The sequence below is a fragment of the Paroedura picta genome, chromosome 12 (assembly GCF_049243985.1).
Source record: "Paroedura picta isolate Pp20150507F chromosome 12, Ppicta_v3.0, whole genome shotgun sequence".
Lineage (NCBI taxonomy): Eukaryota > Metazoa > Chordata > Lepidosauria > Squamata > Gekkonidae > Paroedura > Paroedura picta.
Genome location: NC_135380.1, coordinates 52238101 through 52264891, shown reverse-complemented (window position 1 = coordinate 52264891; position 26791 = coordinate 52238101). Strand labels below are relative to the sequence as shown.

Genomic DNA, 26791 nt, shown 5'->3' with positions numbered 1-26791 from the left:
CTCGCAAGGGCTCGAAAGCAGGGCCGGGGGGGGGAGGGGAGGGGAGGGGCGGAGGCGAGTCTAGAGCGCACGTGCCGCGGTCCGCTCGGGGCCGGGCCGGACTTCCGGGCAGCTGAGCGAAACCGAAAGCCGGCGCCGGGCCGCCGCTCTGCCCCCCGCCCCTCTATGGTGGCTCCGCGTGGAAGGCCTTGCGGGGCGCCGGAAGTGGGCGGTAGCGCCCTCTGCTTCCGTCTTCCGGGGAAGGGGCCGGCAGCCTGGGCGAGCCCCGTCGGAGCCGCGTGAGTGGTCAGAGCAAGGCCCGGCCGCCCTTTCCGCACCTCCCGGTCGGGGCCTTCCTCGGGGGGGGGGGGGCGAGTCGTGGGTGGCTCTTTCTGGGCTCATGGGGATTGTAGTCCACGGACCTCCGGAGGGCCGCAGCCGCACCTCCCTGGGCCAGGCAGGAGCCCGGCGCCTCCGAGGCCGCGGACCCCGCCCGCCCGCCCTCCTGCCGGCCTCGCGGTGACTCCGGGCTGGGCGTGCTGAGCTGAGAGGAGGCCAGGAGGCCGGGCGGGAGGCAGCCCGCATTGCGCACGGCGTGTCTAGTGGCCCCTTGGCGCCAGGAGGGGGAGAAAGGCCCTGCCTGGAAGGAACCCTTCGGGCCTCTTCGCGGAGCTCCACTCCTCGAGGGTTCTGAACTGCGGCCCTCCCCACGGCCATGGGTGGCTGGTGGCCATGGCAGTCCAGGCCCATCTGGAGAACCACATTTTGGCCACCCCTGCTATGGACGAATTTCTTTAGCTTTGTTTTACCAACAACAACAACAACATTGATGAGGGAATTTCATCCCCCCCAACCCCCGCCTGGTCCTCCAAACAACAGCTCTCAGCTGCTTTTCATTGCCACTCTGAACCCATAAACCTCTGTAGAGTTAACCTGTCTTCCCTGAACGAGACCCATTTTGTTCCTCATGGCTGCCTCCGAGTTATACTGGCCATAGTGTCTTCAAGGTCTGTCGGGAGGGGCTTAACTTTGGGAAATAATTATTGGACTGGTGGGATATAAATAGCATCAGATGTTCTCCACTTTTGTAATATAGTTTAAAGTGTGCAATGTTCTCAGAAGTTTTTAGCTTTGTATTATTATCCCATGAAATGTTTGGAGCACAAATGATGCAGCTGCCTGGCTGAAGCGAGATGGACCCCCGGAACCCCCTTTGAGCTCTTGGCCCTGGCCCCGCCTGGTGGAAGGAGCTCCCTGCAGAGATCGGGGCCCCGTCGGAGCTCTCCGAGTTCCATTCCGGGCCAATGGCTGAGGCCCCAGGGGGGGAATAAGCAACATTCCACCCAGGCCTTGGGCCGCCCTCCTGCCCCTCCTGCCTTCCCTTTGCCTCTTGATCCCTCCATTATGAACATCTATTCGGCTATAAGTCATTATTGTTTTTGCTGGGGCGACGGTGATCATTGTGGGGTGCTGGCAAACTAAATTGCTGATTGTTCGGCACTTACTGTTAAATTCACTGTTTGATACAAGTTTCACTGTTTAAATATGTTTACATTTGAATCAAGGTATTTATTGTGCTGTATTGCTTTATGAGCCAAAAGGGAGGGCAGTATATGAATATATACAATAAATAAATATAGGTTTCTGCTGCACATGGATTTGGAAAACTGGGTGTGATTCTCTTTAAAAGGGTATTGTAGAAGTGAAAATGATGCAGGAGATGGTGACAGAGTGCTTAAGGGGTTGGTGCAGCTTTCTAGCCAAGAAAGGCTTAAAGATTTGAGGCTTTGCCTGTGTATGTTTTAAGCTTCTCCACTTGTTTGGTTGTTCTTTTTAAGGAAATGACAAATACAGCTGAGGAATCCTGCACAGATCGTTTTCAGATTTTGGACTTGGTGAAAAAGAAGAAAAAGAAGAGGAAACTTGGTGGGGAAACCCATGGACCCCCTGCCGAGGCTGACTTTCCTCCCCCTTTGTCATCTGATAATTCCTCCATTTTTTCCTGGCGTTTTGATGATCAGGCCTCTGAGGGTAGCGAGACTCCACAAAAGAAATCCAAGAAGAAAACCAGGGAGGAGAGATCTGATTCCCAGTTAGATAATTATGGCATCGCAGCTGATACTGGAATAGCAGTTTGCAAGCCCAAAAAGAAGAAGAAGAAGAAGAAACTCAGTCCTGGTGAGCCAGTTGATAGTGACCAGCCCTGTGTCCCTCTGAGCCAAGGAAAGGCAAGCACTGAACCCAAAGCAGGTAGTTTGGGAAATGGGGATTGGACTGACGGAGGCGCACCTGTCAAGAAGAAGAGAGCCAAGGAGGTTGAGACTAGCAAAGTGTCTGCTGAGCCCACGAGAAATAGGACTGACCCCACCAGTTTTGACGAGCATGAGGAGGCCAGCCACAGCAGTGCTGAGGACTCGCAAGTGGAGCTCTTCGTCTCCTCCTCACATTCGGGCCTCTCCCAGAAGAAGGCAGCAACCAAAAGGACCACTTCCATCAAACAGGGTAGCCCCATTGCACCAAAGAAACCACACAAGCACAAAACATCTTCTGATGCGGAGGACTCTGATAGTACTGATGTTCCACCAAAGAAGTTGCGCAAACATAAAAAATCCAGAATGGAAGACTCTGATACAATTAATGTTGCACCAAGGAAGCATAAGAAATCTTCTGGTGTGGAAGACAATGATAGTACTGATGTTACTCCAAAGAAGCCACACAAGCATAAAAAATCTGGGGTGGAAGACTATGATAGTAGCAGCGTTGCACCAAGGAAGCCACGCCAGCATAGACAATCTGGTGGAGAAGACTCTGATACCACCAATGTTGCACCAAGGAAGCATAAAAAATATTCTGTCATGGAGGACCCTGATAGTACCAATGTTACACCAAGGAAGCCACGCCAGCATAGAAACTCTTCTGTCGTGGAGGACTCTGATAGTGCCAGTGTTACACCAAGGAAGCCACACCAGCATAGAAAATCTTCTGTCGTGGAGGACTCTGATAGTGCCAGTGTTACACCAAGGAAGCCACGCCAGCATAGAAAATCTTCTGTCGTGGAGGACTCTGATAGTGCCAGTGTTGCACCAAGGAAGCCACGCCAGCATAGAAAATCTTCTGCCGTGGAGGACTCTGATAGTACCAGTGTTACACCAAGGAAACCACGCAAATATAGAAAATCTTCTGGCAGTAGGGACCCAGATAGTACTGATGTTACACCAAGGAAGCCACACAAGCATAGGAAATCTTCTGCCATGGAAGACTCTGATAATTCTGATGTAGGTTTGAAAGTGGAAGGGACTGTACAGTCCGTTACCGATCAGGAGGAGATAAAAAATGAACGACAGGCAAAACGTTTCCCTGTGGAAGAAAGCAGTGAGTAAGTAACCTTTGACGGGCAGTTCAAGAAAATGGAAACTCTTCTCACTGATGCCATTCATAGGCCCATGCCATAAGGCAGCAGTCACACCAGGCTGCCATGGGTGCATTGCTACGGAGCTGCATGCTCCACAGGGTTCTGTACCCCACAGGGAACACATTTGTCGCACTGAAATGTGCCCCCCCCCCCCCGGAAACACATGGGCAGTGGAATGCTTCTGCCGCACAGGGGGGTTGTATTTTGCAGGAAGGTGGGAATGTTTGGAACGCAATCCCACCTTCCTGCAATTCTTTTTTTAAAGCCCCGGTCTGCCCTGCAGCGCAGCGAAGTGTCGCGAAGCCAACTGGTGCATTTTTTGCCCCCTCTGGGCCACTGTAGGCTCTGTTGGCCCCCACAGCAGCAAAGGGAACACAGAATCTCCCGTGTTCCCTTTGCCCGGGGAAACTGAGGGCCCAATCCGCGGTAGGCTTGGGAGGAGTCCTGCCCAGCAGCTGCTTCATATGGAAGGGGGGATTGGCCCGCTTCCATATGACCACGCTCTCGACCTCCGCCTGTGTGGAATTGCCCATTTCAAGAATTCACGGTATATAAATGCTTCATTTTTTCTAGCCTGCCCTTCCAATACTGCTCAGGGCAGATAAACCGCATCACAAAAACATGATCAATAATTCAGTTAAAGCATGATCGGTCTGGATCTCCCCAACTAATACTCCAGACCAGGGGGGAGGGTTTGACCTCACGGAGCTGATCTTCGATCTCCCAGCAGTGAGGCCGGCAGTTCTTGGTGGTGGTTTTGGCCTCAACCACAGGCCTGGTGGAACAGGTCTGTCTTGTGGGCCTTGTGGAACTGATTAAGGCCCCGGAGGGCTCTGATCTCCTTTGGGAACACATTCCACCAGACTGCAGCCAGACCCTGGTCAAGGACAATCTCATCTCCTTTGGGCAGATCTTAACACTCTTGGAAGAACATAAGGGGAGAGATGGTCCTGTAGATGCCCTGGTCACAGACCATTTTTGGTAGGGGGGGGGGCAAACAGGGGCTCTCCAGATGTCCATGGACTACAGTTCCCATGAGCTCCTGTCAGCATGGTGCTGGCAGGGGCTCATTTGAATTGTAGTGCATGGGCATCTGGAGACCCACTATTTGACCTTCTCTGGTTAGAGCTTTGAAGGCTAGCACCGGACAAAGCAACTGTTCTTTGAGGAAAGGATGTATAATTTTTGCCCAGTGACATGTTATGTTTTGCTCTCCAGTAGATTGCCAACAAGCCCTGAACGTGACGGGAAATTGTCTTCCAAGGAGCCTCCTGGCTTTCAGTCATTTTTCATAGAGGACAATGAGCTTCTGGATTTTTCTGAGCTTGTTATACCAGATCTGGATACAGCCACCCAGGAGCTGGAGGAGTTCATTCCCCACGTGAGGAATCTCTCAGTGTCAGCCATCAAACAGCTAGCCAGACGAGACCTGGTCCGGTTTAAAAACTTCAAGCGAAAGGGTATGTGTTTAATATATTTAATATGTTTAATATATTTTCATTTAAAGCACTTAATGACTGTATCACTGTAGTGTAATTTGTATATGCTTTGTTGTTACCCGCCCTGAGCCAACTGGGAAAGGGTGGGCTGTAAAAATAAATTTATTATTGACAATCAGATTATTATTATTACTAGGAAATAAGCCCGCTGCAGCTTGAATGCAGCGGGCGCTAGCAGCGGAGTGGGGCCGGGGCAGCTGTGGGAGGCGGTGAGTGGCGAGGAGCATGGGGCCGCGTGGCGGCGGGGCGGGGCGCAGGAGTCGGGGCCCGCCGCAGTGCTGGCTACCTGGGGCCGCAGAGTGTTCTCCAGGGACGGTGGCAGCGAGGAGGCGAGGTGTCCAGGGCCGTGGTGAGCGGATGAGTGAGCAGGCAGATAGAGACGCATGTCGATGGGGGCGTTGGTCGGCGCGGCGTGCTTGTAGGCGCGGGGGGCAGAGGTCGGCGCGGCTGCGGGCGGGCTCGGGCGCGGCAGGTAGTGGCTCGGGGAGCTGTCGGTGGTGTGGGGCGGATGCGAGCATGGGTGAGGTGGCGGCAGCGGCGTGGCATGAGGAAGCTTTGCGCCTCCCGAGTAGTCAGTCCGGCGGCAAGGGCCCAATGGCAAGCCGCGCACATTGGGCCGTTGGCGCCGGACTGACAGTCGGAGGGCCCAATCGGCAGGCACTTTGCACCTATCGATTGGGCCCTCCGATTGTCAGTCTGGTGGAAGAAGCCTATGGGCACCCTTCCTCATCACGCACAGGGCCCGCCATGGGGGCCCTTAGTGAATTATTTAATCTGCGGAGTGGGTTGAAGATTATTATTATTGTTGTTATTATTTCCCGCCTCTCCCGACAGGCTCGAGGCGGGTCACAACAACTAACCCCATTAAAATTCCCATTAAAACATCAATCTACTAACATGACTGCTAAAAATCCCATCCCTCCCCCAATTATCAAAGAGGTGAAGAGGAAAGGATGGGGGAGTAGCGTACACTCCAACTCGAGGGGGGGGGGCGGTGTCCCTGATTCGCTGACTCAACCCAGCCTCAGCCATAGACCTGGTGGAAGAGCTCCGTTTTACAGGCCCTGCGGAAAGCTGACAAATCCCGCAGGGCCCGCAGATCACCCGGGAGCTCGTTCCACCAGGTAGGGGCCAGGACCGAAAAGGCCCTGGCCCTGGTCGAGGCTAGGCGCGCTTCCTTTGGGACCAACAGGTTCTCAGCCCAGATGAAAAGTACATTCCATAAGGAAGTGGTCAAAGCCCTTAATAAGGACAGTAAACACAGTTAAAATTAGCATGCTAAGGAGGGAGATAAAAATATTTAAAATTATGTACACAAAGATAAATTACAATGTTAAGACAGACTGCAAAGTTGGCTGAAGAGCCGGAAAGAGGTAAATTGGACCAGGCTGCAGCCTGTGGAGAGAAGAGCCTGGGAAGCAAAGAGAGAGTTTGGCACCAGTGCGGGTGGTCTGGTGGAAAATGGAGAGAAGGACAATAGTGACCGTTTTTAAAAAGTATCTTGCTATTTAAGTTAGAAAGGAGGCCTTGCTTGGGAGAATTGGGTTTAGCCTCCCAGTTGAGCTGCTCTGTGTTTGTAACATTTCCAGAGAGCCAATGTGGAATTTATTAGAAAATAGAGAAAATGGTTTGCTGTTCAAAGACAAATTTCCAAAGCCAACTGGGCATTCCCAGGCCTGTAGGGTGTCTGTGTGTGTGTATTTATATATATATGAGAGTTATACGAAAGAGCCGTGACTGGGATGGGCCAAGCTAGCCTAGGCTTTTCAGATCTTGGAAAGTAAGCAGCTTTGGCCCTGGTTTATGCTCAGATGGGAGACCTCTAAGAAAGCCCATGGTTGCTGCACAGTGACAACTCTTCTTCTCTTGAGCTGGAACCCCCATGGCAGCCTTTCTCAACCCCAATCCTGCAGAATATGCTTGGGAAGCCTAGCTGTGTACCTGCCCACCTGGGGCCCCTCCCCTTCTCATCCCCTCCAGGCCCACCATTGGCCATTGGGGGAGGGGTGGTGGTGGTGGATCGGTCTGACCATAGATCAGTGGTCCCCAACCTGTGGTCCGCGGTTCCCTCTCCCCGCCCCCCCCCGGCAGTAAAAAACTTCCCAGGCCGCAAGCTTGCGGCCCAGGAAGCTTCTTACTGCGGGAGGGGGGGAGAGGGAATCAGGGCCACGCCATGCAACGCGCATGCTCGCTGCGTGGCCGAAATCGTGCATGTGCAGCACTTTCGCGCATGCACGATTTCGGTCGAGCATGTACGCATGCCTGTCCGCGCATGCGCGCTGTGCGGGCGGGGCAGTTGCCCTGCCGGTCCCCAGCTGAAAAAAGGTTGGGGACCACTGCCATAGATGGTCATATCATCCAATAAATGTTTAACACATTTTTTAAAATATAAAAAATTAACTAGCTCCCTCCCATTCGTGAAGCCCTTCCAGGGCCATCAAGAAACCCTGGTTGCAAAAACCTGCCCTGTCGCATCACCATAAGGCAGCTGCAACTTTATGGCACTTTCAACTGCCAATATGAGAGGAACGGGCTCCCGGGAAGACCAGGCACCTGGTCCCTGGTCTGGCCCAACACACTGGAGCAGCTCCCTGTGCGGGCGAGGATGCTCTTGTAGCACAGCCCCTCCCAAAGAGGGTTGGCCTCGGATTCATCTTGGTTTTCCTCCCTTGCATCTGCTGCTGCAACTGACCGACCCAGCCATCCCTAACGGGAATCCTTGCATTTTGATGCATGAATCTCATTCTCCTTCCTTTCTTTCAGGCATCGCAGTAAAGTTTGGCAAGTTTACCACAAAGGAGAACGAGCAGCTGAAGAAGAACGTGGAGGCTTTCTTGCAGGAGAGCGGCATCGAAAGTGCCGAGAAGCTCCTGTTCACCCACCGCTTCCCAGAAGAGAAAGCAGCCATCAGCAGGCTGAAAACCCAGCATCTGTTCGGCCTCCGGATCGGTGAGGATCAGGCTGCGGCTTGGTGCTTGGGGGAGAAACGCTCAAAGCCAGCAGGCGTGAGTCTGCCCCAGTGGAGCTTCTTGAAGCACCCTTGCCTGGGACCGGAGGGCGTGACCCTACGCCTAGCTCTCTCAGTGACAAGTCTGAGGGCTGTGCTTAGCTTGGCCGGATTTTGCACCCACCTCTGGTGACCTCAATAGCTCTGCCTCTCTGGTAAATTTCTAGAGCAGCCTTTCTCAACTTTTTTAACCATTGGGAAACCCCTGAAACATTCCTTAGTCTTCGAGAAACCCCAGAAGTGGCACAATAATGCAGAATATGGTTGGAAAGCAGAGCTGTGGACCCGCCCACCTGGGGCCCCTCCCCTTCCCACTCCCTCCAGGCCCATTACGGGCCTGACTCTCCCCAGCCCTGGTCCGCCATTCTTCCCTCTGCCAGCCCGTGCACCTTATAAGCATCAGTGCCACTCAGACATGAAGCAGCCTTGCATGCAGCTCGGCTTGTAAACTTTTTCATTTATGTATAGAGAAATTGCAGATTTTTTGCTTTTAGCATAACAGGCCAATTGGCCTGCTGAGAAATGCGTACTGCTGCAGCCCAACAGGTCAAAGCTGAGGAAAGAGAAGACGCTGCTTCCCAGGCATGCACAGAACACACACAGAGCTTACGCTGCCAGAGCTGACTACAGTGAGATAACGGGGGGAGGGGGGAGCGCGGAAGAGTAGGAGTTCAGTTTTGATTGGGGAGTGTGAGGGCTGACTTTAAATGCTTTACGTTCTGTTTCCCCTCCTCTCCTGGGGATTGTGCTGGGGGGAGGGGGCAGAGCAGACAGCTGGTCTCCCCAACACATTGATGGCTGGGAGAGAAGCCATCATGGTGCTGTTTGGGACCGGAGGGGGACATCACGTACCCCAGTGCGTGCAGCTGCTCCTTCCCACATCCCAGCTAGGCAAGCTTCTTGGGCGTACAGGGAGTTGTGCTCCAGGCAGAAATGAATAGAGCGATTTCCCCTGGTTTAAAAAACTCGGGTACACCAAAGCACACTACAGCTTGCTAGAGTCACCGAAAATCTTTTGAGATGGATTCTCACCCAGCCACATAACTAACCACCCTCTGACTAATTCAGAGTGACCTGTGGATTAGAACACAGCCCCCACCCTTGCTCTGACCAGGCCCTGGTAGCCTCAAGTGGATTATTGGCATCAATGGAGAATCCTTACGGAGCTGTCTGAGTTCCACAAGGCCTGCAAAACAGCCTGTTCTGTCCGGCATGGGGCTGAGGCCAGGGGCTAGCAAATGAAATCAAGCCCCCCCCCCCGCCCCCGCCCCCACTACCAGTTTCCCCACCACAGATATTGGCCGGAGAGAAAAAGAGGCCCACAAAATGAAATCTAATGGCGCACCTGGGAGATCGTTTTATGTTTTTATCCTTAGTGTTTTTATCAGACTTTAGTATTGGCAGCTGATGTGCACTGCCCTGAGCCAGGCTGGGAAGAGTGGTCTATAAATCAAATAAATAACTAAATACACACATAATAATAATCCTTTAACCAAGACCTGGCTTCATTTCCTTGCAGCGGAAGGAATTCCACGCCCCTGGAGACTTGTGTATTATCGAGCAAGGAAAATCTTTGACCCCAATAATTATAGCGGAAGGTAAGAAACACTGTCAGGCTCTTTGCTTCAGAAGCACCCACTGCAGGACTCCAGCCCTCGGGGGCAACAAACAGCCTACCCAATACAATGTAGAAGAACAGTTGGTTTTTATACCCTGCTTTTCTCTACCCAAAGGAGTCTCAAAACGGCTCACAATCGCCTTCCCTTCCTCTCCCCACAACAGATGCCCTGTAAGGTAGGTGATGCTGAGAGAGCTCTGAGAGAACTGGGACTGGCCCAAGGTCACCCAGGTAGCTGCATGTTGGAGGAGTGGGGAATCCTACCCTGATCTCCAGAGTCTCCACCCTGATCTCCACTCTTAACCAAGCCACCCAGCTGGCTCCCATTCTGCATATTCTCCCTTCCAGAATTCCAACATTCAGATTTGAGAAGGGACTTCTGTGATCCATGAAATCCAAACAAATGAGCCCTCTCCCAGTGCGAGTAAACTGGGGGGGGGGGGGGGAGACATGCTGGTTCAGGGGGAGGGGGGGTCGCAACAGAGTGCACATGACCATTTTCTCAGGGGGAAGATTGTTGTCTGAGATGCTGCCCATGACTTCCTCTTCGTTGAAGAGCTGTCAACGTAGAGCAGATAAAAGGAACTGCTTCTTCACCCAGAGAGTAAAGAACACGTGGAATTCCTTGCCGCCGGAAGTACAGACAGCTTCAAGAGGCGATTGGATAAATGTATGCAGCAGAAGCCCCTCTGGGGCAATTAGCCACATGCTACAGAGCAGCCTTTCTCAAATTTTTTACCATAGAGAAACCCCTGGACCATTCTTCAAGCTGCGAGAAACCCCAAAAGGGGGTGATCGTGCAGAATATGGTTGGGAAGCAGAGCTGTGGCCACGCCCACCCGGGGCCCCTCCCCTTCCCACCCCCTCCTGGCCACTTGGGTAGAGGGAGGATGGCTTGACATGACTATATGTGGACATATCACCCGATAAGTAACAATTTTTAAAAGAAAAAAAATAATGATCTCCCATTCACGAGACCCTTCAAGGGCCACCAAGGAACACTGGGGTTTCACAGAACCCAGGTTGAAAAAGCTCTGTAGAGAGGGAATGCCTTCTGTGGGGCAGTGATGCTGTGTATCTTTGACACTTGGGGAGGGGCTGCCAGAGTTCTGGAGTTCTGGCCCTGCAAGAGGACCATTGTGTGACACAGAGTGTTGGGCTGGATGGGCTACTGACCTGTTCCAACATGGCTTCTCCCATGTTTTTGTGTCTGAGGCAGGGATGCTCTGTATTCTCAGTGCTTGAGGGGCAACAGTCTGTAAGACATACAAAGAACACTAACAAAACAGGATTGCAAAATTAGCAAACTATGCAATAAGCACCACATGTTATGACTTAAGAAATGCAAAAACTGAGTTGCAGCTGTTAGAAAATGCAGTCAAAACGAGAGACGCATCCAGAAATCATGCCATAAGCTACTATCATCGCCCCTCTATAAAAATGCCTGGCTGGATGTCTCTGTTCTTTCGTATTCAGAGGAATGGTGGACGCATGGGGACTTCCCTCACCTCTTCAGGTGGCCATTCCACAGGATGGGGACCACCACAGACTGCTCTGGCCATCTTTTTTCAGCTTTTTTCCACCTGAAACATTCTTTAGGCTTTGAGAAACCCCAGAAGTGATATGATCGTGCAGAATGCGGTTGGGAAGATAGCTGTGGACACGCCCACCTGGGGCCCCTCCCCTCCCCACCCCCTCCAGTCCCATCACTGGCCATGTTGGGGAGGGAAGGTGGGTCAACATGACCACATATGATGGTCATGTCACCTCGGAAGCGGTTAACACATTTGAAAAATGTATAAAAATTAACTCCCACCAATTCAGGAAACCCCTCCATGGCCCCCAAGAAACCCGAGGGTTTCACGAAGCCTGGTTGAGAAAGCCTGTCTCAGGTATAGGCAGCTGTTCATACCGCTTGCTACGTAGTCCTGATCAGTACTGTGGATTTTATTTTAGATGTGTGCCATCTTCTGCAGAAACTCCCCCACCTTCTTGAAATTGAAACATTTCCCATTTCCACTTGGCTTTGTCACCCCTCAGGTATTCTGATAAAGAGAAGAGGAAGTTGTTGAAATATCAGGCCATGTATGGCAACAACTGGAAAAAGATTTCTGGACTAATGTCTCGAAGCAGCCACTCGGTCGCGCTGAAGTACTCTCAGATTAAGTCTGGTATGTTATTCTCTCTCCCTCTTTCCAAATCTTTCCTCAAAACCAGGGCGAACAAAAGGGCACAATTCTGTCTCCTGGTCCCACAGTGCAGTCCAGGTTTTGTAAAAAGAAGAGCTGAACCATGCCTTTTGCAGTTAAACACTTTGCATAACATGGATATGATAGTTTTCAGTTTTCTATAATTAAAATTCTATAATTTGTTTGAACTCTGGTGCTGGAGAAGGCTTCTGTGGGTTTCATGGACAGCCAAAGTCCCAAACAAGGAAATACTGCAGCCCAGAAAGCCTGGAAGGCAAAATCTTGACCCTCCAGCTTTTTTACTTTGGCCGTATCATGCAATCCAACTCAGTGGAGAAAGCAGTTATGCTAGGATTGGTCAGTGGAAAAAAGAAACCAGTCTGACGAAGAACACAGCGGTAAGATGCTATCAAAATGGGCACCGGCCAGAGCATAGTCCAACTAAAAGAAGCAGTGTTAGGTCGAAAAATGTGGCAGCAGCTGAGCCACAGGATCGCCAAAAGTCAAACAGGACTGAATGGCTGACATCTTCACAATTCAGTGTCTTTGCTGGAAACCACCACAAAACAAAACTCTGTAAAGTTCCCTCCCGAAAGTTCGACGGGAGCAAATCTAATCTGTGTTCCAGTCCCTGCTTCCCTCACATTCCAAACCCTCACCCTGCCTTTGCAAAGTCTTCCGGAGCACATCTCAGTTTTCCGTTGGCATGTCTTAACAACTGGACCTTTTCAACCTTGACCAAGAATTAACTGCCAAAAGAGAAAAGGACATAGAACTCACAGGGACTGTCACATCCAAAGGTTACCATCACATTGAAGTCTTACGTCACCAGATCAGAACGTGTTTGTCACAGTGCCAACGGCAGGCCTGGGTATCATTTGGCCGTGCCTTCCCCAAATTAGGCAGTAGGTAGCAAAACTTCCCAAAGCCACCTGCTTGTGCTCCTGAACCTACCCGTGCAGTACTTCCCTTCGAGCAGGAGCCCCTTTGGAATTCTGACCCAGGGTGGTGTGTGCAGCCACAAAATGGCTGCCACAGGAAGGGGTAAAACCAGCCCCAAAATGGCTGCCGCTGCTTACTTTCAGCCACACAGTGACCATCCTTGTTCTGTGGTGGCTGCTGCTCTCAAAGCAATGCTTTTAACTATCTGCACAGCCAGTCAGAAGCCTTGCTGGAGAAAAGCCCCACCCGCTTTCAAAAAACGCTTGACAGGTGCCATGGCACCCAGGGGTGCCTCGTTGGGAAAGCTTCAAAAAGGCAATATGGTAGGCAGAGAGCCCCCTCGCTGGATATATCTGTGACCAAGAACCATTGGGAATAGAGTTTCATGTCTGGCATCCAAGTATGCAGATGATGTCATTATAATCTTCAAACTGGGAATCCGCAGAGAATTGGGGGTGGAAAGGAGAGAACTAATTTGGAAATTCCTTACATTTACTACACCCTCCAGGATTCTCTGGCTATAAATGTGACTTTGGTCTCTGATTTTAGATAGGCATTTATTTAGTACAGACACTTTGGCCAGATAGGATGTTTGACAATGTACAATAGAAAAACTGAATGAACAAGGTAAAGATCCTTGAAATGTAAAGTTGATAGTTAAAAACTGAAAAATTATCATCGTTTGTGTAGCTTTAACTGTCTCACTGGTACATTCCCTGATTTTTAACCCACAACTTTGCAAAATATCCAAGTGGGAATTAACGAACTGGAGTCTGCGTGTTGACCTTGTCCACACTAGGCCTGCGTTGGCCCACAGCTCTTCCGTGCAAGTTGACAAGAAACGAGACTTTTATGATCTTCTCTCCCCCCCCCCCCCCACATCCACTTTTATCTTGCCAGCTGTGGTTCCAAGAAACAGATGGTCTTATTTTATGGCCGCTTCTGCGTGTGCCTAATTAGCGCTCGTGATGGACTTTGGAACTCTAAAGTGTGGTAAACAAACAAGGCTTCCCAAGACTTTTGAAATATGGGCCCACCCCATTTTGATAAACACTTGCTACGAATAAAGATAATGAGATGGTGGAATCAGACTTGGGAGCGTGCCTCGTCCCAATATTTGGTTAAACCAGAGAAGCTATTGAAGATTTTATGGCACGAGAAATTGAGGAATTAAAGAGTCACAGGAGATTTAAAAAACAGGGCCAGGGTTGATGGTGCAAAATCCAATAAAAATACATTTTATTTCTCAGTTAAATTTGCAAAAATTCCCTACACGTTTTGCCAGGAGGCTTTGTCAAGGGAATCTGTTAAAATTTCATCTTATTTATACAATACAATGTCTTATTTATATGATATCGTATTAAAAGTGAAAACCCAGGTTCCAAAATAGCAGCTGCATTCAAAACCACCAGAGCTGATTCTGTCCTTGGGATTGCATCAGGAAGAGAAACTCCTTGTAAAGAACAGGTAAGACAAGGCTGCCCAGCCCCCAATAGGGTGTGGCTCAAAATGGGAGAGATCTTTCTTCTGAGCCCGAATGAATGTTGCCACCTGCTTGTCTTGCAGCCGCTCTTTGGGCAAAAAGAGCATAAGGTCAGTGGGTGCCTGTCACTGGAAGAACGCTACTATATTCTGGCATCCAGGTGACATAATCTCTCCCGTTTTTTTTACAGAAGCTGATGCAGTGCTAAAGACACATTTAATCCTTTAGGTGTTAGTGGAGTCTAACAAGCCAGTTTGCTTCTCGTTTTAACTGAGTAATAATATATATTTTACCTGATTTTGCAGTATTGTCCTTGGCCCTATTTTTTATCCCCTAGGCATGAGAAATTGGCCGAGGCTCATGAGAATCCCTCCCTGTGAAGACTCACAGTCTACTTTGGTATACTGCTAACGGGCATTGGTGCTCCTACCGGTAGCCCCTATAGATGGGATGAACTGGAAGGGGCTAATCAAGTTAGTTTCCTTCTCCTTGTCATGCATGGCCTTCCAAAAAAGACAGAGCACTTTCGTACTGTTTGCAATGGCAGAATGTCACTTGATGTGATCATTTCATTTGAGCATGGATTTAGAAAAAAGCGAAGCCATACTATTTAAACATACTGCCAGCAACACTGTTGTCCCATTCCCACCCACCCCCAACCCCCTGCGTGTTAGTTTATTATGAATAGTTGGGTCATAGCAATGCTTAGTGGGTTTTATTACTGGAGCTGAGAACCATCTGCCCACAGGTTTTATTGTGTTGCTTGAAGTGATGGATTTAGCATGTTTATGTAAATTAACCTGTGATTCACTTTTCCAAAACAAAACAATACATCACTTGATCTGGCATGCTCCATCAAGAAGAGGAGTAGGCACTCTCAAAAAGAGCCTGTGATAGAATCATAGAATTATAGAGTTGGAAGGGGCCATACAGGCCATCTAGTCCAACCCCCTGCTCAACGCAGGATCAGCCCTAAGCATCCAAGAGAAGTGTGTATCCAACCTTTGCTTGAAGACTGCCAGTGAGGGGGAGCTCACCACCTCCTTAGGCAGCCTATTCCACCGCTGAACTACTCTGACTGTGAAAATTCTTTTCCTGATATCTAGCCTATATCGTTGTACTTGAAGTTTAAACCTATTACTGCGTGTCCTCTCCTCTGCAGCCAACAGAAACAGCATCCTGCCTTCCTCCAAGTGACAACCTTTCAAATACTTAAAGAGGGCTATCATGTCCCCTCTCAACCTCCTTTTCTCCCAAGTCCCTCAACCTATCTTCATAGGGCTTGGTCCCTTGGCCCCAGATCATCTTCGTCGCTCTCCTCTGTACCCTTTCAATTTTATCTACATGCTTCTTGAAATGAGGACTCCAGAACTGCACACAGTACTCCAGGTGTGGTCTGACCAGTGCCGTATACAATGGGACTGTGACATCTTGTGATTTTGATGTGATGCGCCTGTTGATACAGCCCAAAATGGCATTTGCCTTTTTTACCGCTGCATCACACTGCCTGCTCATGTTCAGTTTACAATCCACAAGTACCCCAAGGTCTCGTTCAAACACAGTGTAACCTAGAAGCGTATCCCCCATCCAGTAGGCATGCTTTTCATTTTTCTGACCCAGATGCAGAACTTTACACTTATCTTTATTAAATTGCATCTTGTTCTCATTTGCCCACTTTTCCATTGTGTTCAGATCTCATTGAACTCTGTCTCTATCTTCCGGAGTATTTGCCAGTCCTTCGAATTTGGTGTCATCTGCAAACTTGATGAGTAGTCCCTCCACCCCCTCATCTAGATCATTAATAAATATGTTAAAAAGTACCGGGCCGAGCCCCGAGCCCTGAGGCAACCCGCTACTCACCTCTCTCCAGTCTGATGAAACACCATTGACAACAACTCTTTGAGTGCAGTTCTCTAACCAATTCCCTATCCACTTAACTATCTGAAAATCCAGATTGCATTCCTTCAACTTATCCATCAGAACATCATGGGGAACCTTGTCAAAAGCTTTACTAAAATCCAAGTAAATGACATCAACCAAATTTCCCCGATCCAGCAAACCTGTTACTTGGTCAAAAAAGGAAACTAGGTTGGTCTGGCAGGACCTGTTGGAGACAAATCCATGCTGACTTCCTTGGATCACCAAATTGTCCTCCAGATGTTTGCAGATCGCTCCCTTTAATATCTGCTCCATTATCTTCCCCACAACAGAGGTCAGACTCACTGGTCTGTAGTTTCCCGGGTCATCCTTCCTCCCTTTTTTGAAGATCGGAATAACGTTTGCTCTCTTCCAGTCCTCCGGGACATCTCCAGTCCTTAAAGAGGTCCCAAAGATGATGGACAAGGGCTGTGCAAGTTCTCTGGAAAGATCTTTGAGCAGTCTCGGGTGCATTTCATCCGGCCCAGGGGATTTGAACTCATCCAGTGCAGCTAAATGCCTCTCGACAACCTCTCTATCCATGTTAACCTGCCACCCAGACACTATCCTTTGGCTACGGCCATCTCTAGATGTGCCTAAACACTTTGACTTGTGGGAAAAAACAGATGTAAAATAGGCACTAAGTTTTTCTGCTTTCTTTGCATCTTCCGTTACAGTTTGTCCATCCGCACCCAACAGTGGGCCTATTGCCTCCTTTGCTTTACGTTTGCTCTTCACATAAAAAAAAAAATTGAACTCTCCTAATGAACCAGTTGCTAAACATTTGGTATTGTTTTTAAGATTGTATGGTATAAATATGGTTTTAAAGTTAAATATTGTATTTGTTATGTATGTTTTATAAATTAGAAGTCAGTATGTTGGGAGGGGCAGGATATAAACTGAAAAATATATATTTTTTAAATAGGGCAATGTACTTCTTGGGGCAAGGTGACGTATACTCCCCTCCCCTTTCATAGTTGACCAAAGTATGATAGATTCCGTTTGGTCATTTTCACTTCTAGGGAGAATTCAGGTTTGATCTGATCTAGAACCCGCTTACCTGATTTTTGGTGGTCTAAGGTAGCCATAAGAATCTCTTCCCATACCACATTTCAAATGAATCAACCTGTCAGCTTTTCTCATTGTCCAACTTTGATGCCTGTCCATAGTCATAGGGAATACTATGGCATCACATCCCTTCACGTTGGACTCAGTCTCTGGTTCCACCAATTGTCCTTCTTTTGTCGTGAGGAAAGGGTCCTTTCTGCTCACAGAAATCCAATGTCCAGGCCTCCTCCTCTTTCTTCCTTTGTGACTTCAGGGCCCAAATCTGGCCCTTGGAGCAAAACAGAGACCAAGAAACTCATCCAGGCTGTCGAAGAAACGCTGCAGGAGACCTGCAAAGAGTTTGGCTTGGCTCTGGAGGAAGAAGATGAAAGCAAAGCTCTCTCCGTGGTGCGTGAGAATCTCTACAAGGGCATCCCGTGGATGAAAGTCGAAGCCAAAGTGGCCACCAGGCACTGGCGGCAATGTAAACAGAAGTGGTAAGGGGCCTGTAGGCCGCGAAGGGGGGGGGGGAGCGGGGGTGTTCCACGTTTTTATTTTCCTGTTTTTTCTTTTTTCCCTTGTTCTGCACATCTTGCTCTCTCTAGTGGTCAATGCAATATTACATGGCTTTGTATCTGGAATAAAAACCTATGGTTTAAATCTGCAGGGAGATATGCTGAACTTAAATCAGTGTAATAGCAAATTGACTGCTGGAGAAAGCAAAACGTGTGCAGAACAGAACCAAAGCAACAGGAATACATGAGCAAAACAAATGAGAATGCGGAAAGCCCTGTATTTGATTACTCTGCTGGGTGTGACTTTACCACACTTCACCTGTCTCTTGCGTCCTTTGTTGAGCTACTCTTCCCATTAGGAAGTTTCTCCAAAGAAAACTACCTTCCTGTACATTAAGCCTGTCGGGTCTTGTCCTGCCCTCAGTAATAACGTACATTTTACTCTGCTGTTTCGGGACTATAATAAATTGTTGTTTGAGTCCTGTCCTCTAAAGCAGTGAACCACAACCTTCTTCAGGCTGCGGACCGGCGGCGGCGGGGAGGGCAATGGCGCAAATGCGCTTGCGCAACCTGGTCGCGCATGCACGTTTGCGGCTGCACATGGCGCAAACGCGCATGCGTGGCGCGGCCCTGCGGGGAGAGGGAGCCGCAGCCCGATGCTAGGGCCTTCGCGGCGTGGCACCGCGCCGTGGCCCGGTGGTTGGGGACCACCGCTCTAAAGCAGTGTTTCTCAGGCTATGGATTGTGATCCCAAAGTGAGTCGCAAAGCCTCTGAATGTGGGTCACGGGCCAACTCTCCCTAATGGCTGCCCCTTCCGCTTCCACTTCTCTCTTCTGTTTTTCAGAAACCAAGATCATACCCTAGACACCTTCGGTGTCATACACTAGCTGTTACTTTTCCTTTACTGCATAGACATGTTCATCAAGTGATATGTGCCCTGGTTTCTTAGAATCTTTTTTTTTCCAGGGGGGGTGGGAGTCAAGGCTAAGGAGATGGTGGTCAAAGGCTGAAATGCCATATGGTAGGGGTGGCCAAACCGTGGCTCTCCTGCTGTCCATAGTCTGCAGGTCCCATGATGGCAGGAAATTGTAGTCCACGGACATCTGGAGAGCTGCAGTTGGCCACCCCTGCCATGGGCACAGGCTGTTTATGTCAGAAGGATTGGTTCCTCAGAAGCATCTGGTTAGCCTCTGTAGAAAATGGAATGCTGGACTAGAGGGGGGCCAAACGCATGGCTCGCTTAGGGCACCCACAGACTTTGGGCCAGCCCTGCCTGGGTCACCACACCAGGTGAATCTGGACTTGCAGGCTGCCGTCCTGGAAACGGAGGGTAATGCCGCTCTAGAGAAACAAGCTTTTGCCTTCCTCCCCCTTCAGGCGTCAGCAGATAGTGATCCTGTTCCCCTTCAGACGTCTTTTGTCAGGGAACTTGGGCGATCCCCTTCCTCTTAGGCTTCCAGGAGCAGCATGGGATTAAAACCTGCCTAACCTCATAAGGATTTAGTAGCCCATAATATGTGTGAAGCCTTTCAACAGAAACCCCAAAAGAGGGTTCTCTTTGCTTGCTACACGCTGCCATGTGTGCAAACCAGCCCTGAGCAGGGAACTTCACTGGGGTTTCTCTAGGTAATTCTGCAGCACATTTCAATATGCCAGATGCTTCCCCCTCACCTCCTGCTGCCCTTGCAACAGCCCCCCCCCCCGCCCAGTCGGGTCCTGCTGTTTTATAGAATCATAGAATCATAGAGTGGGAAGGGGCCATACAGGCCATCTAGTCCAACCCCCTGCTCAACGCAGGATCAGCCCTAAGCATCCTAAAGCATCCAAGAAAAGTGTGTATCCAACCTTTGCTTGAAGACTGCCAGTGAGGGGGCGCTCACCACCTCCTTAGGCAGCCTATTGCACTGCTGAACTACTCTGACTGTGAAAAACTTTTTCCTGATATCTAGCCTATATTGTTGTACTTGAAGTTTAAACCCATTAAAGTTTATAGGCTCTCACATGCATTCTGAGGAGCTGGGGAGCCTCCCCAGTGAGCTCATCACTAAAAGAAGACAAATCAGGTTGTGTCAACAAGTAATAAATCTGTTTGAAGGTGATTATCTTGGGGCTTTTCTTCTTTTTTAAACATTAGGCTTTCCGTTGTAACCAAGCGGATGTCCAAAGGGCAGGTGATGGCAGGGAGGGCCCAGAATTTGCAATTCAAGATCAACCTGATTGAAAGGTATTTGCTCTCTGTCCTGTTTTGAACTTTCAGAACTGCTAGGGATGTGTTTCTTGAGGGATAAATGCCCACCTCCTGCCAAGCAGTGGCTCCAGGGCCACAGAACCTTATGAATATTTGAACCTGTGGCATTTAGGCCATAGTTATGTCTGGAAGTATATTTAGATATTTGGAAATCTTCTATAGAAGCTTATTTGCCTTCATTGTTATGTTTCTGTTGGTTCTCTCTCTCGTGTGGGTTTCTTTTTTATATATATATATATATATATATATATATATATATATATATATATATATATATATATATATATATATATATATATATATATATATATATATATATATATGAGAAAAGAGAGAAAATCTTGTGAGGCTAGATTTTTTCCTTCCTCTCTTTCTTTCTTTCCTTGCCGGCTGGCAGTACTATCCTAAGTAGAGCTCCTCCCTGATAAGCCCATTGAAGGCAGAAGGGCCACACTCTGCCTAGCCTGGCGTCCTTCCGTCAAGCGATGTCAGTTCAGCTGTGCCTGCTAGAAAGTATCTCGGAGCTGTTCCTGCCTCTCCCACTGAAGTGTTGCTTTTGCCACTCTGGGCCCTCTCCGGTCTTGCTAGAAGGCGGCTCTTTGGGGGCCCTGTGCTATTGCTGCAAAGCGAAGGGTGTGTAGATAGGCTGGGTTTTGAAGGGGTGTGCCCAGGGAGGTCACTTGTGCAGAGGCACCTTTGGCATTCTGACTCAGGGTGACGGCACAAGCGCAGAATGGCTGCCACAGGAGGCGGAGCCAGCCACACCGTGTCAGTGAGAGAGCGCCTGTCTGCTGCATATGTAGGGTGACGCCAAGCTGGTTATCCAGGGGGTGTGATGAAAAAGCGGGAATGGTTGGAATTCTGCAAGCAGTTGGTCATTGTGCAATTTGCATCCAAAAGCCCTGAATTGTTTCTGTATTCCAGGTTGTATGCGCTGAATATCGAGGATGCAAACATGGTCGATTGGGAAGTTCTCTGCAGTATTATTGGGTAAAACCCCACCCTTGGAATGTGGAAACTTGTGCTCACTCACTCACTCTCAGTCCCGATAAAGCCAGAGTGCTGAAAGGCTTGTCTTAGGGTCTGTGCTTAGTTGTAATCGAACACTGAGTCTGTGCTCAATCCCTCTGCCAGCCGCACACTCGTCATTCTTCCCCATCCCCACGTTCAAGTAATTGCCATGTTCCCGCCTTCAGCTTCGCTTCAGCTGATGAAAAAGAATGTAAGACCGTTCTGAGCGAGGGCATTTCCAGGGTGAGCTGATGGACTTCCAGCCAGGAGCTGGACAAAAGCCTGAAAGGAAACCTCCAGAATGGGCCTTGCTGGGGGATAGAAACAGAGCCTGGGACAGGAGGAGGGGACCTAACAGCTCCCACTGCTTTGAGATGGGCCGCCCCTTCTGTTGCCCCCCTGGAGCTCATTGCCCACTCCCCCCTTTAACTTGTAATGAACCCTTTATTAGCCGCCTCTGTGTACCTCACAGCCCTCAAGGCGGCTCCTGTGTTGGTGCAAAGCACTATCAAGTCACACCTGACATCTGGCAACCCCAGCAAGCGGTTTTCAAGGCAGGTTGCTAAGCAGAGGGGTTTTCCATGGCCTGCCTCTGCAGAGTCTTCCTTGGTGGTCCCCCACCTTAATAGCAATCCTCTTTCAGCTTACCAGAGCTGATGAGATTGGGCCACACCATACCGTTCCACATCCCCAAGGTGTCTCTCCGTCTAAATAAGGCAAGGGTTCCAAAACACAAAAGTCACCGCTCTAAACCTCCCATCAGGACTTCCAGTAATACCAGTGAAATCAATCCGACTGCAGTCCTAAATGAAATGCTCCTTGGCAGTCTCCTGAAGAATGACCGTGAGGAGGCCGGGAGATCCAAGGCTTCCTGCCCAGCCAAGGAAGGGGCATTCGGGGGGGGTTGCTGTTGCCTGCCTCTGTGCCATGACCCAAATCCCTGGAGGACTCCCTTCCGGATACTTGTCAGGGTCGGCCCTGCTTAGCTTCCGAGATCTCATGGGGTCAGGCTTGCTTGCCTGGGCTGTCCAGGGCACGGCCTCTCTGGGGAGGTTGTTTGATGATCACGAGTCTACCACTGAAAAGGCCCTCTCTCCCACGCCCTCCAGATGAAAATCTTTGATTGGATGGGACAGGGCGTGAACAAATGAAAGAAGACAGACCTCCAGTTAGCCAAAGCTCTTCCCAGGCAGTTGTAGGGAAGGCTTCAGGTTCCGCCAGGCCCATCTGTGGATCCCTTCTGCTTCGGCCCCAGTAGCTAATATGGCTCTCGGTGACCCGCAGCACTCCTCTCTTCTCCTCGCCCCAAATGTCCGTGGTCGATGGCAGCCTTTTGCCCTGCTTTACCATTAGCTCTGTGGTTGATGCCATCTGAAATGGGTGCGGGTAGGCATGCTTTAATCGGAAAGAGGCAGGTTCCACTGAATTGGAGTTCAGCCAGTGCAGGGATGCAGCCGTATGCCCCTTTTGCATAGTAGGTATTCTTGGCATCAGCCTGCTTGAGCGCATGGAGATGTTCCACAGTATTTGCTGGGGGGGAGGGGTTGGGGGGTGTGGACTGCACAATTAATTGTTGCCTGTTGCCCCCCCAGAGACGTCCCTCCAGATTATATCCAGAGGAGGTTTTACAAGCTCAAGGCGACTTACGTCCCCCTTTGGAACCAGAAGACCTTTCCTGGTGAGCCCTTTGGATTCTTTTTTCCTTCCCCTCCCCTCCCTTTAATCAAATCAAACCCAAGGCAGCTGACAAACACACCTGCAGCAGAAACGCTCTGCCAGAGGCACATTTCTCCATCTTGTGGGATTGGCCGCAAAGTCGTAATACCTAACTGGGTTCCCCCAGTCTGAACAGCAGAGAGCCAAGCCCCCCCCCCCCCCCCGAAGGCTCATTGGAGCAGAGCAAAGGGGGCCTGAGCCAAGCATGGCAGGAGTGAGTCCGACTGAGGCAAGGACTAGAAGTCACAGCCTGGCATGCCACGCCCAAGGACGGGCCTAGCAAATAGGGCCTGCAGGCAGGCAAGGCTTGGGGCTCCTCTTCCACTCCTCTTCCACATGCAGCCAGCTGGGTGACCTTGGGGTCATCACAGTTCTCTCAAAGCTCTCTCAGTCCCACCTCCCTCACAGGGTGTCTGTTGTGGGGAGAGGAAAGGGAAGGCGAATGGAAGCCGCTCTGAGGCTCCTTCGGGTAGGGAAAAGTGGGGTATAAAGTCCAACTCTTCTTCTTCTAAAGGGAAGATCCAGCACAGGGGTTAGAAAACTGGTTTGATTGAGATAAGCCTTTTTCATTAACCTGCACAGACCTCATAGGACTGCAACCTTGTTGTGCACAGCAATATATCAGCTACACAGAATTTTGCCCAAGCCATGTTATTACCTTTGGCACTGCAAACAACTTGCCAGCTGTTCAGGTGGCAAAGCATGTGCTCACTGCTGGGCAAGGGCCCTTTCCTGACCTGGGTCTCGAGTTCTGACTTCCCTGTTGAAAAGACCCCCAACCCCTTTGGGGCTCATTTTGCTGCGAAGCTGGGGTCTGAGCTAAGGCAGCTGCTGCCAACTGTGCCGGGAGATACCTTTCGCATTGAGCCTCAGCCAGGCAGCCTCCACTGTGACGGTTGGTCCTGTCTCGTCTCTTAAAAGAGCAGCAGCCATAAGTCGGACAACGACCAGGACCTAACGGTGAGCTCGCTCTGAGTCCAGGAACACCTTAGAAAGTTTCGAGACAGGAGCTTGGGAGAGCCACAGCTCCCTTCCTGAGGCATGGCAGAGTAGGGATCCCGAGTGCTTTTGCCCCCTTCTAAGGACTCCAGGGTCTCCATTCCAGCTTGCATCTGACGAAGGAAGCTTTCATTCTAAAAAAATGCAGATCTCAAAAAACTTGTTTGTCTCTTAAGGTTGTTGAGGTTTCATTTTTTTAGATTATTGTATTTTATTATAGTTGTAAGCCACTGAGAGTGGCGACCAGTAAATCGCATTATTAAAAAATAAAAATTAAAAGGGGGCCTGAATCTAGCTGTTTTGTGGCAGACCGACACGACCCCCCTCTGAAACTATTACTATGAGTGACTTTTTTCTCTTTCTATCTACTCGGGACAATTTTGAGGACCAATCTCCTTGACCTGGGCCTCTTTCCAAAACGAGGGATGCCCTGAGCAGCACAGGGTGTCCCATTCAAGTGTCTCATTCCTCCTTTGCTGGAAGCAAATGGAACACTTTGCATTAGTAAAGCCGCAGATATAGAGTGAAGATCCCTCTGCCTCCTTGGGCCTCGCTCCCTGACTCCCCCTTTCTCGATGCCCCCCTTTCCGTTCCCATCTCCCACATCCGGAAGCCCCCCTGCCTGCTGATTTCCATCATGCCTCGACTAAGAAGGCAGGGCAGCGGTGGAAGTGGGATCAGCAGAGAAATGGATTTTCAGTTGTTTTATATTTTAAGAAGATAAGTCTTGTGATGACTCCGCAATGCCACAGCCTCACTTGATGTGTTTTTGGTTCTTGTTGTTCTGTCTTTTTATTACAGAAATTGTCGACCATCTTTACCAAGTGACGCTTCCCAAACTGAAACGGAAGAGAGGGGCCACTGCTGCCAAAGAGCCCCCCTCCCCCGTGAAGGAGCAGCGGAAGGTGTTTCGCTTCCGAGACATCTTTGAGGAGAGCAGCGATGAGCTGACAGAGGAGTCGGAGGGCGAGGAGGAGGGCGAGGCGAAGGCGGCAGGGGGCAGGAGCAGCTCCCCGAGCTTCTGACCGGGCAAGAGGAGAAGCAAAGCCGTCGTCAAAAGAGGGGCGTTCTTTTTGGCGGTGTTCAGATTGGGGCTCCTGGCTGAATATCCAAAGCCGACTCAGGGAAGCAGTACAGAAGCAGAGGGCAGGCCCCTTCCTCCCCCTCCCCCCCAGTCAGACAGCCACTGTCTCTGCTCCGCTGGCGGACCCTCGCTCAACAAAGACCCTGCACTGCCATCCCTGTTGGTGATCAGAACACCCTGCCTTTGTACAAAGGGACATCGGCACCATTGTGGGCTGGCACAAGGGCAGTGTGGCACTGGGCGGGGGGGGGGGGCACACAAAACCCACCCAAGTCCGAAAGGGAGGGGCAGTGGAGCCAGCTGCTACCTGATCTTCATCCCTCCGTCCCTCCCTTCCTTGCAGGAAAAGGGAGCGGAATGAATTGCTGCCCTCCGGGGCCCCTCGCCCTCCCCGTGCCAACCGGTGTGCCTGGCGGCCGGAGGAGGGCCAACCTGGGCAGCGGTGTTGGGTTGAGTTGCCCTGGCAAGCATCAGCTGGTGTTCGTGGCAGCCAGGCAATCACCTGATGGCTGAGCCAGGTCACTTCCGGCTCCATTAAGGTGCACCGGCCTCCTTAGCCAAACACTGAGGGGTTTCCCAGCCATGCAGGGTCCAAGTCTGCCACCAGTTGGTTGCCAGGCCATGGGTGGGCATTGCCAGTCCACCCGCTTTCTTAACGCAGGGTCCCTGGCCCAGCAGTCCTCTGGGGCAGACAGCAGGAAAGCCATGAGGACAGAACATTCCTGTCAGTGTAAAACTCCGCAGCCTCGGCAGAGAGAGCGAGATTCTCCAATGGGCAGACACCCGGACAGGATCCTACCTCTGGTGGGTGAGGAAGGAGCCTTCTATGGACCGGCCGACCAAATTCCAGGCACACAGGTGAAGAGTAGCAGCTAGCTCCACTGCCCCTCCCTTTCAGACTCATCGCTGATAGGGGCCAGCCTTTGTCCTCTTCACTCTTGCCTCCTTTCCAAGCATGTCCACTTGAACGTGGAGCAGGAGGGAGATGCTGTCCTCAGGCTGACATTGCAGTTTTATGAGGGAAGTAAAGGCCCCTGCGCACGGTGGGACTTGTTCCTGAGTTGATTTGCCTAGGAGTAGACTCTAAAGCTAATTTTTAGGAGAAGAAAAAGCGCAGTTTTAAACTTTCTCATTTATTGGCTGTGAACACCCCTTGTTTGAGGGGCACCTGAGGGCCCCGCCTCTCTTAAGGCACAAACCTGTGCCACTGTTTTGGGTGAAGAAACTTAATCAGGCCCTGGTTCCTGGTCTCAGTGTGGGAGAGGAGACTCCTGAGCCCACCTGCCTTCTGGTTTGGCCCCATGTGGACCCCGTCTCCACCAGGGCCCTCAGACTCCCCACACTGTGCCAGGTAGGCTGGGGCACAAGCAGGCCTCACCTCCCAGCTGGGTGTGGCAGGTTGAAGTTCTTTCTGTGGAAATCAGAATGCCTTTTGGGAGAGGACCCGGCCCGACTTCTCGAACCAAGTGCTGCATTTCTAAGTAGTCGGGAACCGGAGGGGATCGGAACCCCTGTGCCAGGCGGGATCGGAGGCTTCACCCGCAGTCCTTATCCTCAAGCAGAAGCGCATTGGCCTCCCCCAGTGCGTGGTTGTGGAGCAACGATATTTTTATCCAAATGTGATCTTAAAAAAACCAACAGATTTTTTTTGCCTGTTGGACATTTAAAATAAACAGAAAACAAAACTGAACTCTGAAGTTGCGAAGTCCTCCTTTCTGCTCACTGGCTTTCCACTCGTCCCTCTTTGGCCTGCCCCCCCCAGCCCCCAAGGACGGAGCAGCAGCCTGGCGCCAGGTAGGCCGGGGCGGTTCACAGCTGCTGCAGACGTGGCCGAGAGCTGAGAAGGAGCTTCGGTGGTGATGCTGCTGGCACAGCCGTAGCCCCGGACCAGGCTGGTCCTGTGAAGAAGAGCACAAGCCTGTGCTGATGTCTTTATTTATTTATCTTTATTAAATCTCATTTGTACTCTTCCTTTCGTCCCAGTGGGGACCCAAACCGGGTTGCGTTTGATTTTGCTCATCATTCTCCATTTGATCCTCACAACAGCCCTATGAGGTAGGCTAGGCCAACTGACCCCATGGGGAAGAACAAGGAATCAAATATAGCCACTGATTAAAAATTTCC

The 26791-nt window shown here is 50.5% G+C and overlaps 1 protein-coding gene across 3 annotated transcripts; it reads left to right on the top strand.

The window, feature by feature from the left end:
* The first annotated feature begins 69 nt into the window (after positions 1 to 69).
* TTF1 (transcription termination factor 1) lies at positions 70 to 26357 on the top strand. Of its 3 annotated transcripts, none has more exons than XM_077307014.1 (11): positions 70 to 278; positions 1818 to 3355; positions 4610 to 4851; positions 7654 to 7839; positions 9417 to 9495; positions 11556 to 11686; positions 17368 to 17590; positions 19744 to 19833; positions 20782 to 20847; positions 22461 to 22546; positions 24385 to 26357. In XM_077307014.1, exons 2-11 carry the CDS (start codon positions 1821 to 1823, stop codon positions 24606 to 24608), a joined length of 2862 nt encoding a protein of 953 aa, XP_077163129.1. In that variant the 5' UTR covers positions 70 to 278; positions 1818 to 1820; the 3' UTR covers positions 24609 to 26357. The 3 variants fall into 3 exon arrangements, with proteins under 3 accessions (XP_077163129.1, XP_077163131.1, XP_077163130.1); XM_077307016.1 differs by having other exon boundaries at positions 71 to 278; positions 4613 to 4851; XM_077307015.1 differs by lacking the exon at positions 70 to 278 and adding an exon at positions 361 to 986.
* The last annotated feature ends 434 nt before the right edge of the window (positions 26358 to 26791 follow it).

Bases quoted from the DNA above. Each gene is read 5' to 3' on its own strand.
- TTF1 (XM_077307014.1), top strand. From the start codon at position 1,821: ATGACAAATACAGCTGAGGAATCCTGCACAGATCGTTTTCAGATTTTG. The intron at 11,687-17,367 runs GTATGTTATTCT...TTGTGACTTCAG, and splicing joins GTACTCTCAGATTAAGTCTG to GGCCCAAATCTGGCCCTTGG. The intron at 20,848-22,460 runs GTAAAACCCCAC...TTGCCCCCCCAG, and splicing joins GTTCTCTGCAGTATTATTGG to AGACGTCCCTCCAGATTATA.